We start from the raw sequence: 12,233 nt of genomic DNA, 5'->3' as shown, positions 1-12,233 counted from the left end.
ATCTGACACAATCTTTCAGGTTTGATTAAGTTGCATCTTATCTCATCTTTTCTTATCTTATGTCATCTCCAGTGAATAGATGACGATTACACTGAAAATGTCTCATTGTGATTGTGAAAGGAGAAGACAAACCAAGACCCCATACTACATTTCATGGTCTAAGAAAATCAGTGCTGTGCAACATAGAGATAGGAGATAGCATTTAGTTAGTAAGTGTTTTTGGAAGTTTGGTTTTTGAGTTTGATTTGGACTTGTCGTCAGGCAGTAGTCAGACTTTCTTAGTGCAGAGCACTTCCTGGTTTCACTCTCTGAGTTTCAATACATGGGTGGTTCCTTCTATTGTTACCTGCCTGAAAATCTGAACGGGTCAGGTTCAGCCATAATACTTCCTGGTATTAAACACACAGGCAACGCTGCTACTTCAGTGGAAGCGTCAGCCTCTTGTGTCAGCCCTCATTGTATTAACTGAATTGGGCCAAGACCTGCAAGTCTACCCGTGTGAGTCCACTGACTGGGTGCTCTGTTCCCACTATTTATACATGTAACAAGGCAGGGTTTTAAAAAAAAAATAAAAAAATTAAAAATCCTGTTGCATCTGCACTGCCTGTAGACACCACAGCTCTATTATGACACTTGAACTTGTTTTATGGCACTTATCCAAGTTGTTTCCTCCTGACTAGATCCTTGCTTGTGTTGTATCTACTCTGAGATGTACGTCGCTTTGAATGAAAGCGTCTGCTAAATGAAAGTGCAGAATTGTAGACAGGAAACAAGAACCTCAACAGAAGGGAGGAAATAATTAAAATGTTTTTACAGTCTGTGTTTATTTTACACAACATTGATGGCTGGACCTGTAAGCCTCCTGAGCAATTAAATTTTTTGAGAGAAAATTTGTCAATTTTTTTTCTGATGTTTGCAGATATTGAGTTTAATCGACAGCTGAGCTGTTTAGGTATTTTTTGTGGGGGGGAATCATAACATGATGTATTTACAAATATTGCAGGCTAAAGCCTATACTGTGCAAGACTCATGCTTTATCCTTCCACATAGCCAATTTTAAACTGTCAAGATAAATAAAAAAGAGCAACGGAAACTATAATTTTTATTTCAAAATAAATGCCTTCAATGAGCTAAATCTCTGCAACCAATTTATCCGATAAACAAGTGTTTTAATTTGAAACATTCCACCGGATCAGTGTGTTTCCCTGATCGTATCGAGCTTCACATCAGTCATCGATACTTGAACCAACCGTTCTCAATGGGGATGGCAAAGAGCTGTTAAACTGAGGGCTGGTTTCATGAATGGGAGTCAGATTCCAGACTGGAGAGAGAAGCTGTTTGCTGTCTGCTTCAACGCTCAACAAAGAAAAACAACATTGAGTGTTAATTAGAGGGAATATTTGACCAGCGGGTCACTCAGACTAGGTTCCCTGCAGCAGAGGGACACTGTGGACACTGAGCGACATGGAGAGCAGCTGTGAGGTAACGAACCTTTCTTCTGCCTGTTCGGACCTTTGTAGAGATCAACAAGTAGATTTAGTAGACTGCATTTAGGCACAACTTATTCTGCTTTTACCAGCTGAAGTCAGGTCTGACTCTAACTATTTGTTGCTGTAGTTTAAAGAGAGTTTGTTCAGATTATTTTTTTAATTACCTGATCTTTAGTTACAGAAACCAGTACACAAGTCTTTATCTTCAGCACATTTAACAGCCTAATTTAGACTATGGAAGCTTCAATTAAAGATTTTCTCGCTGTTTTGAAGTTTAATGCCCTCTCATCTTAGAGTTTTTTTCCACCTAAAACCCTGTTTTCTTTAAAAACGTTTCCCAGCCTGTCCTGATGCTTCTTTCTACTAATCACTTCAGCTCTAGATAGCTAATATATTGGTAGATTAACAAAAAAAAAAAAGTTTCTAAAAAAAAAAAAAAAAAAAAAGGTCAGATCACCTGTTTTCAGTCTCTTAAACATAAATATTTGCTGGTTTCTTTGCTGTTATATGATTTAAATGTGCATCTTTGTTTCCAGAAAAGCAAAGAGTTTTAAGTATATTTCAATGCGTCAGATTCTTCCCCAAGACAATAATCAACTAAACTGCACAGTGAATAGAAACACACCTGAAGGGGGAGAAGCTGTCGATGGATGCAAATGTTGTGGATACTATTACACTGTTTCTGCATTAAAATCAGTAAAATTGATTGCAATTGGAGGTTTTACAGTTTTAAAGCTTTTTTTTCCAACTATGAGGTTTCACAGTTTAGAGCACTTGTTTCCTAGCATGTTAATCATAGATTGTAAAAGATTGACGTAGCCGTCAATTCTGAAAAGTGTCCAACCTGGACATGCTTTAAACCTGCATTCTGTCTAACAGCCAGCAGGGGACGACTCCTCTGGTTGCAACAGAAGTCAGATTGCATAGAAGTGAATGAGAAAACAAGCCTTCTCGCTTGATTTGTTACCTCAGTAAACATTTTCCTAACAAGTTTGTGGTCTCAGTCTCTATTTTCAAGTCTTCTTCCATACATCATGATGTTCATTTAGTGAATTATGGCAAAACTATTTCAAAAGACCAAGATGCACCAAGACCAAATGTCAAACTTGAGAATTCAAAGCCACAATCCGCAAACCAATGGGTGATCACAGTGACCTCCATCTTTTATGTACAATCTATGATTTTTTCAGGCAAGAAATGTCTACATGTGACAGGTTGGCCAGGAAACAAATGTTAACTGTAAATACTAAAGATACTTTTCCACATTTATCTCTTATCTGCTCTGTGTAAACACAGCCTGCAACTCAGCCGAAAAGTCCCTGAATGTTTGTCAGGTGACTGTCAGTTGCAGATTAGTCACGAATGACTTGACAGTTGCACCAAAGGGTGCAGAATACGTGTCCACAGAATCCGCCAGTTTCACGCATCCCATTCATTGTCTATGTGAAACCCACTGCGTTGCATGCAGGTTCCGTTGGGGCACGTTTCGAGCTGCGATCCGGTGTGTCTCCCTGGAGCTGCCTGCAGCACATCTGCATGAAGTAGACTTGACTTCTACTTTGTGCAAATTTGGTGTGGTGGAGGTCCAGCGCTTTGCGAAACGTCTAAACTAGCTGTCGCTGAACGAAAACAAGGACAGATTCAGCAACTGCACAGCTTATTTCTCACCTGAAATGTTTTCAGAAATACTTTTTGCTAAGCTGTTTTCATAATAAAAGAGAAAGTTTGCGTTGGTCCGGCAAATGTACCGAACTGAACCCCACCAAGCAGGCAATTTTCAGGTATGTGTGTTTACATGCGAGAAAAACGGATCCTGTGGACACGTACCAAGTTTTTTACAGAGTATGGTAAGGGAAAGCCAGTTGCTTAAAAGGGAAAAGTAGACTCATTTTGTGAGAAAACGATATGTACATTAAACTGCAATTGTAAGCTTAACTTTTGGAAGTTTTCTGATGGAAGGGCATCTTACATGTTACAGATTAGTTCACGGACTGTCCGAACATTGAAAATGTGATTATTCTTTCTGTTTTTAAAGTATATGGCTCTGATAGTTGGTGTTATTTTGACAATTTTTAAAAAGATAAAATGATTTTCAAACTTGCCAATTGATTTAGGGGTTCCAAGGATTGAAAGTTTCAACATATCGAGCCCAAAAATACTGGAATCAGCCAATTTAAAAACTCAACATGTGTAATGTTTATATGTAGAATGTAAACTCCATCCAGTTCACTCAAACCTCCGAATACTGAGGACAAGACCTCTTTGCTATAGCAGTGACCCCTTGGCAGGGCCCTGACCCTTAGATATGGCACCACTGATCTACAGCCTGTCTCGCTACATTTCTACAAGTGAGAATTTCTGTTCTTGCAATAAAAACATGAAATAATTACAAATTTAAACATCTGGAAGTCATGAAGTGTAAGTGCTTCCCATTTATTATCACTCAACATCTGAATCACAGCTTTTCTCCGCAGCAGATGTGGGGGGTAAGAACGACTGGTTGTGAAATTGCTAGTGATTTCGAAGCTCCTTGCATTTCACACAGCAGTTTGTAATGTCATATCCTGCGCACTCCAGGGAATGTCTCAGCTCGTGCTGGGCTGAGTGTTCCTGCGTCATTCTCCTCTGACTGGGTCAGGAGGCGGCCGAGATTGTGCAAAGAGGTTACATGGGTTTATTAAAGCAGCGTGTGGTGGCCCCAAAGTGGTGGTGAATTGTGAAATGTGGTGTTGAATGGTAACAAAACCCATCCGCCAAGTTCTGTTTTTCGAATTCTGCTGCTTTGTTCAGTGTTGAACAACAAGTTTGACTGGGTCTTTTAATGAGTGATGCCTTCCTCCACAGACTGGGAGACCCTGACGTGGAACAGACTGGCAAAGAAGAATAACAAGGAACCATCTGTGGTTGGTTAACAGAGGAGCTGCTGGATCCTGCAATGCCAGAAGAAGCTAATAAGGACGCCATGAGAACGCCAGCGACCCCAGAGAAGGCCAACAACTCGGAGCACCCCGCAGCCGCCATGACGACAGTAAACATCCCTCTGGTTAATGAAGTCCAGCTGACCGCAGCCACCGGCGGAGCAGAGCTCTCCTGCTATCGCTGCACCGTCCCGTTCGGCGTGGTGGTGCTCATCGCCGGCATCGTGGTCACCGCCGTCGCTTACAGCTTCAACTCACACGGATCCACCATCTCCTACTTCGGTCTGGTGCTCCTCTCGGCCGGACTGGTGCTGCTGGCGTCCAGCGTCGTCTGCTGGAAGGTCAGACTGGAGAGGAAGAAGGAGAGGCGACGGGAGAGCCAAACGGCCCTGGTGGCCAACCAGAGGAGCATTTTCACATGAACCAGCAGCTTGAACAGAACAATGCAAATCCTGTTTTTGATGGAGAACCAAACGTAGGCAGATGTTGTCCAGCTTGTGTTGGATTTCTGACCTGTATAGCGCTCCGACTGCAGGCTCTCAATACCCAGAACTCAAAGCTTTGAAGACATTGAAAGGGATTTATTTGTCAAACAGACGTGGAGCATCTGGCAAGCTGGGAACGCAGCCAAGAGGAATGTATCACAATTAAGATGAATTACCACTGTGAAGCAGTGCAGAGGAAGTCTCCCATTAATCTGCTGTTGGATGTGGCGGTTTTGATTGTTACGGGAGGGATTGTGGTTATGAAAAGCCCAGGAAAGAAGAGTGAAACTGCAAAACCCAGGACGATGATTCACACCTCATTTACTAGGCTTCCACTTGCACATATCTGTTTATAAATTCTCATTGTTCACGTTACAGGGAATGGTTATGAATTGCCTGTTTTTAAAGTATGGTACGTGACATTGACACAGTGTTATGCACACAGAGGAACTATTTAACCTTAAATATGTATTCTCTTAAAGCACTTTAATTCCTTATATCCATTATATTCAATATTAAACTGCATTTATTAACAATTTCAACAAGTGATACATCCACATTTGGAGTAGTATTATTAACTGTGGCAAATTAGCTGTCAGTGCATATGGTAAAAAATATCAAATGTAGCAAATGTTTAATTTTAATGTGACCATTTGCATGTATTAACCTGAGGTTAAATAAAGTCATTATTACTCAAACATGTTACTGGTGTCACAGTTGAAAATTAAACAGATTTTAACACGCCATCTGATGCTGGGGTGTTGAAGCAGATAAAGATATTCTAAAACTAAAAACTAGCATGCTGGTAAATATACTTGTTTGATGTGATGGGATCAGTATCACTTATGTGTTTGGATTGGAGTCGGGTTATAGTTAGCCTTGTTCTTCTCTTGCATGTAGCTACATTGCAAGTTGCGAGGTTCGGTTGGTGAGCACAAGTTTGAGTTCAGTCATTGTGGTTTTAACATCTGGCAAGTGAACTTTAAGGATGTTGTTGAGACTTTATTGCCTAACTTTGAATAGAGCCAGGCAAGCTGTCCTTATTTAAGCCTCTGAACCTCAAAAGCCTGTCAGCAGGTTTAAAAGGCATGTTTTCTGTTTACAAAATGCCAACCACTTCAAACTGATTGAGAAATCAGGTGAATAACAGCAGCCATTTACACAGAAGGTGAGAAGGTTGAGAAAGATTGAGATAGGACACAACAGGTATTTTGATAAGTAGTGGTAGCAAATTTCTGCTTATCAGACATCTCTGCTGAGCAGAATATATGTAATATAATGACTCAGTTTCTATGCGTCTGTGTTCTCCAGTTTCTTATTGGCGCCTTGTGCTTATTCAGTGGATTAGGCAGCCAGCAAATCAGAATCGTAATATTCATCGGAAATGTGACTCTCAGCTCTTTGACGTCAGTGTTTGTATTTCTTAGAGACAGTTTATGAGTTGGAGAAGTGATGAGTTATTATATTAACATTCAGCTCTTTGCTTTCACTGCTGAATTGAAGGAAATGTTTTGTTCTCTTGTGACGTACATGGGTGTGCCTGAGTCTTCACCCACAAGTATGCATGTCTTCGTGATAAAAATGATAATAATCCAAGGCAATTCCTGCATCTGGGAAAAATTTGGGAGACTTCTTTTAAAAATATGTTGTCACGGAATGAGCTGTCCTGTTAAAGGGTCAGTTCACACAAATGACAACAAAAACAAAGCATGGAGAAGGTTTTGGTTCATGTTTGCAGGTTACACTTCAGTATAATAAGGATGAATGGAATTTAATCTGTGCTGCTAACAGCACTGGAAAAATAACATTCAGAAAATTCCACAACACCTTTGAGGTACTTTGTGTCAGATTAAGAAATCAGAGAGGCATGACGTCTCAGCTGGGAGAGCCAATCGACTACCAGCTGGACAAATTATAGCTTTTCTCTTTAGTGGACTTAGATTGTAATTATTTCAATTCTAATTATTTTCCATTATGGATGAAACTCATGATCAGTTTATCTACTGATTGTTCACCTTGTAAAAATTTAGAACACAGTGAGAATGCCACCACAATAGTCAAATTTTTCCACTAATTCTTGTGCCATTTTCAAGTAAATCATTTAAATCAAAAAGGAACATTGGAATTTTGACTTCTTTTGCTTGAAAAATGACAAAAAAAATATCAAAGTCATGTTTAAAAACACTTCAAAATTTCTAAGAAAAATTCTGTTGATGAACTATTATGTAATTATTGCAGATGTTGGCAGCTAAACTATCATATTTTGTAAGCTTTGCAAAAAACTTAAATTATAACTTCAATTATAATGTAAATTATTGTAGATTATTCAGTAGTCAAACTCAGTAACTCAAATTTGTACTGAAGCAAAGTGAGTAAAAGTACTTTGAAATGTTTAGAATAAACCAGTCCACTCAGAGTGCATCTGCCTGGCTGGACATCGCTTACTTTGCATTTATCCAGTCTGTTTATCAGTCTACAGTTTCCACTGTGCAGTTGCATCTCATCTAAATATGGTGAGAATATGTCATGCAAGCACTGCATTATTCATGTCAACAGATGTCTAAATACCCATCTTTTCTGCTGGAATCTACAGATAATTTCACCTTTGAGGATGTAAATTCTCTGTGGTAAAAGGAAGTTGAACTCTCCTGTTTGACCCTGTTGGGTTTAAAATAGCCTGGACATGGAAGTGTATTTATAGGCAGCATTTGCGTTGCTATGCGTCCCCGTGACACCAGACACTACAACTAAATGGTTTCCTTGCGTCAGAGGAGAACCTACAACACACTTTGTCACTTTTGGGAGATCACCGGCACACATGCAAGCACCTCCAGGCTCGTCCCGTATAGACTCCCAGATCGGATCAGTGACACATTCGTGGGACATATGACACAGCGAGGCGTCTCCTCGCTGCTAGTCAGGTTAGAGGAGGCCAGACTGAAGCTGGAAAAACGGGTGACTTGATATGAAGTTTGACAGGTGCTCACTGCCGGCGTCTTTAGCCTCTTTACACACTGCTGGCACCTCATGCAGCCACTGTGTGCGTCACTTTTTGTGCCTCACGTGGTTGTCATTCCACTCAGGGCCACGCTGCCGGCTTAGTTTATCAATAAACAGGAGGCACTTAGGAAAGACTCCAGTACGAGTGAAAACTAAATCTGTTCAAGGACTTGTAGAATAATATTAGAGTAGATCAAGTAAAAGTAATTGATGACAACCCGTGAAATCTCTTGGAGGCTTTAAAACCAGTTAGAGAAGGAGAGGAGGGAGAAACACAAGAATACAAAGATGTAGGGGAAGGAAAAGGCAGTTAATAAGGAGGTAAGGAAGGAAGGAAGGAAGGAAGGAAGGAACTAATTAAAGAGGGAACAAAAGAAAATAAGAAAGAAGTTATGAAAGAAATTAGGAAAGCTGAGAAAGCAATAAGGAAAGAAAGAAAGAAAGAAAGAAAGAAAGAAAGAAAGAAAGAAAGAAAGAAAGAAAGAAAGAAAGAAAGAAAGAAAATTTACGAAAGAAAGAACATTTACTAAAGAAAGAAAAGCAAGGAAGCATTAAGAGACCACACTGGAGAGGAGAAGTTTAAAAAAATACAAGCAGGAACTGAAAGGAATAAATAAAAGTGTCAAGATGAAAGGAACAGAGGAAGGAAGAAAGTTTGAAAGAGAGAACAGTATCTGAGTAAATCTACATTTCCTTCACACTCCTTTTCTTTCTTGAAAAACAAACTACAGTGTGGAATTCCAGACTTCAACACAACTGATTGCACATTGCTCAAATCCACCACAATTAAACATAATGAGCTCAGCGTTACAGACTTCCTGCTCCGTCCGGTTCCTCTAATAAAACAGCTGTGCAGCCGCAGCATGACGAGCCTCAAACAGACCAGACCTGACAGCTTTCTGACCGGCTGACTGGACCGAAGTGACATTATGTAGAAGAAACTTGAACACGGAGCAGGCGAACGCTTGTTTTCCTTGACTCAGTTCAGGTTATCTGATTGTTAACATTATTCAGTGCTCTGTTGCTGGAGGAGGAACAAACAGTTTGCTGATAAGATCTGATCCAAGACAAGGTCAAAGCCAAGTTGTGTTTCTCAGAACAAACTTTTCGGGGTGTCAGGAAACGACATGAAGTTTTATTTTGCTTCACAATCCACAAGGGGCTTCTTTTGCTCGCTATCTCTCCATGTTTCATTTCTGTTGTGTTTCATTGCCGTTACATAAAGTTGCTTTAGTGAGGTCAGCATATTTAGGATTTGTGCAATATTGCAACTGATTCCAAGCAGCAGGGGGAGCACACTTAAACCGCCTTTTTCGCTGCTGAACACATGATTTTGGGAACATAAAAGCATAAAGACAATAGCTGTCACTACAAAGTTTGAGTATTTCTAAGCTGTTGCAAACCTTGAAACCTGATTGGAATTTTTCAAAGACATTTTTTGAGCGTGTGTGTAAGAATAAGACAGATTCTGTGAATATATGTGTTTTTGACAGACCTGTAGATCAAGACAAGATATAGATATATAATGAATGAGATCAGCATTACAGGAATACTTTTAATACGAAACATTTCACAGTGTTCCTGTAATGTAATACATTAATGGTATAATGTTCTTCTAAGTAAGGATGCTCTCAGTGCAACATTCAAAAACACATTTTCAAGAAGTTATTGAGACCTCAGATCACAATACATTCATAATAAGAGGTTCTTGTAATGTGATATATGAACATAGGTGGAATGACTGCAATGTTCCGAGGACATTTTGGAGATGTTAAGAGAACATATAGAATCAATAAAATGCTCCTACAATGTCACATGATAAAGGACGAATGTTCTCAGTGTAACATTTATTTTGAGAACATTTGGGCGCAACGGTCGGTTACCACCAACATTTTTAGAACATCTTTAGTCATCCTACCTTGAAGAAAAACATCCTGGGAACTGAGAGGAAATTTCTCAGAAGGTTTCTGGAACTGGGTAATGGGAATGTCTTTAGTGTTTGATCACAAAGTAAAGCATTAGAGGAATTAACATTTTGTCCTGATGATGCACTCGATGAAGAGTTGTTCAACCTCATGGTGGCACAAGAGGTGAGGCACCAAAGTCAGGAGGGTTTTTCCTCAGGAAGCCATCATGTGCACCAAAGCTCACTGTTAGTGAGATATGTCAGTGTTGTGAGAACATGTTGGACTGTAGTTGAGGTCTGAATGATTTAGCGTCAGCTCTATAACATCAGGGGGGTCTGTGACTGTCTGCTTCTCCCTGGACTAATCATCATCGGACAGAACTCCACCCACTGGAAGGAAGTAAAAGTCCAGAACCAGAGCTGGACATAAAGTCGAGCCAAACTGCATCTTTGAAACTCTTCTCGGTGTCACGCATCAGTTCAGCTCCTTCCTGCCCAGAGAGGTGTGACTGCTCCATGATCGCTCTGTTTGTTTAGACTGAACCCGAGGTTGTAGAGCGCAAAAAGCAAAGAAGAAAATGCATGCATTAACACGTTAAATTAGACAGTCCAAGACTCTATGAAACCCTTTGCAATTGCTGTTCTCTCTCGTACTGAAGAATATTATTCCTAAAAAGAAAAACATACCAGCTGCTACGTAGATATTTGTGAATGGCAATGAAAACTGGTGTGCAGGTGTTGAACACAAATGCTAACTGAATGCTAAAATTTGGAAATGACAGCATGGGTTATTTTTTTCACTCTGGATGCTCTTGTTGAGTAGCAGTCTTCTTCTCTAACATCTTCAGCCTTAAAATCATCATATAGGTTAGCATAACGACACTTCCATTGTTCTGTTTCTTCTTTGCCGGACTCAGAGTTAAGGTTACAATAGGATTCGTCACTGCAGTGGAAACAGAAATGCTGTTTCTGTAAACGTTTGCTCCACATCTTACCTGCCCCAAGTTCCTGCAGTAAAATGTCTCCTTGTATTTGTATATAGCTACGGATTTGTTAAATAAAATGTCTCAAATAAAATGCACAAGTAATCAGAAATGTTCAGCACACACCTCATTTCTAAAGTTTTTGTACTTGTGAAAAGTACCACCCCCAAGCACAGACTGTTTAGGGGTAAAAACATTACCCCGGCATTTCCACCCTGTAGTGGGTTCCTCCAAAAGTTCCTTGTCCTTGGGGAAACTTCCTTCAGTGGAAAAAGCAATTAATTAAAAACAAATAATGAGCACAATGTGACACACTTTTTTTCCCCACAGGCTGGGGTCATCTGGGAGAGCAGATCAGGTTAAGGTGCCGAGAAGTAGCAGAATGATGGGGTGGAAAGCTGTGAAAGAAGGGCATCAAGTAAATTAAAGCAGCTGAGACACCACTGACCCGAACAGGGAATTGTGGAGGATGAGGGCATCAACTCCACAACCTCTCGCTACCATCAGAGCTAATCCCCCATATGCATGTCAGAATATACGCCCAGAGAGCAGCTTTTACTGGACTGAATTGGACACTGAAGGAACATAAATCTTGTTATGATTTCACTGAACAGAGCACCACCCTTAATAGAATGCAGCTTATTTTGAGCATTGGTGTTGGAGTTACACAAGTAAAAATGGGTTTACTTTTTTGGAGTTTTGTGTCACGCAAGCAGCTAGTTTTGACCCTTAACAAAACTTTAAACAAAACAGCTGCAGGTCTGTTCAGATTATTAATTTAATGTGTAGTTCCAAGCTTTGGCCAGTATCGTCTCCTTCTTTTGGGATTTATTGTTCGCTTTTTGATGAACCTCTTCCAGAAAATCTAATATAAAAGTGCAGAAGGACACAATCAGTGGCTCAAAATCAAAGTGGGAAACCACTACATTTAACGTAGTAAGAGCTAGCCAGACTTTATGTGACAGTGGCTGTCAGAGTCTCTGCACGACATGCTCTGGTTTTCATCCTTTCATGTGCTGCCAACGGTTCTTGGAGTGTCTGAAGTGTTGGCTGCCTACAGTCCCAGAGGTGCTGCTGGTGAGGTTCGCCCTCATTCTACCACATAATAAAGAGAAAGCTCTTCCTGACCATTTCCTCCCATTTTACAGTAAATCCCAATTCAACAGGACTAAAGTTTCATGTCCAATACAAGATAATAAAACCATTTTTTAGCCATAATACAATGTTTTCTGTGAAATTGTGGAATCAATACAATCTTATTAATGTTTCTGTTATCTTTAATTTTGCTGCTCTGGAGTTAGGAGAATCTCTCAGCTCTGTAATGAAGTGCATTCCCAAGTTTCTGACTGACAGATGAATGTTTTGTTCAACCACTTAATACATGGCTGCACCACATCTGAATCCTGTCTCTATAATTTAAAGTTTGTGGTCAGCAGCAGCAGAAGAAGAAG

The 12,233-nt window shown here is 40.1% G+C and overlaps 1 protein-coding gene across 2 annotated transcripts; it reads left to right on the top strand.

The window, feature by feature from the left end:
- Positions 1-1,231: 1,231 nt before the first annotated feature.
- On the top strand, positions 1,232-5,595 carry tmem100a (transmembrane protein 100a). Of its 2 annotated transcripts, none has more exons than XM_023261696.3 (2): positions 1,232-1,482; positions 4,335-5,595. In XM_023261696.3, exon 2 carries the CDS (start codon positions 4,426-4,428, stop codon positions 4,828-4,830), a length of 405 nt encoding a protein of 134 aa, XP_023117464.1. In that variant the 5' UTR covers positions 1,232-1,482; positions 4,335-4,425; the 3' UTR covers positions 4,831-5,595. The 2 variants fall into 2 exon arrangements, with proteins under 2 accessions (XP_023117464.1, XP_023117465.1); XM_023261697.3 differs by lacking the exon at positions 1,232-1,482 and adding an exon at positions 4,104-4,226.
- Positions 5,596-12,233: the final 6,638 nt, after the last annotated feature.

Source organism: Amphiprion ocellaris, chromosome 19 (genome assembly GCF_022539595.1).
Source record: "Amphiprion ocellaris isolate individual 3 ecotype Okinawa chromosome 19, ASM2253959v1, whole genome shotgun sequence".
NCBI lineage: Eukaryota > Metazoa > Chordata > Actinopteri > Pomacentridae > Amphiprion > Amphiprion ocellaris.
Note: the sequence above shows the minus strand (reverse complement) of the source record. Positions and strands in the feature narration are given on the sequence as shown.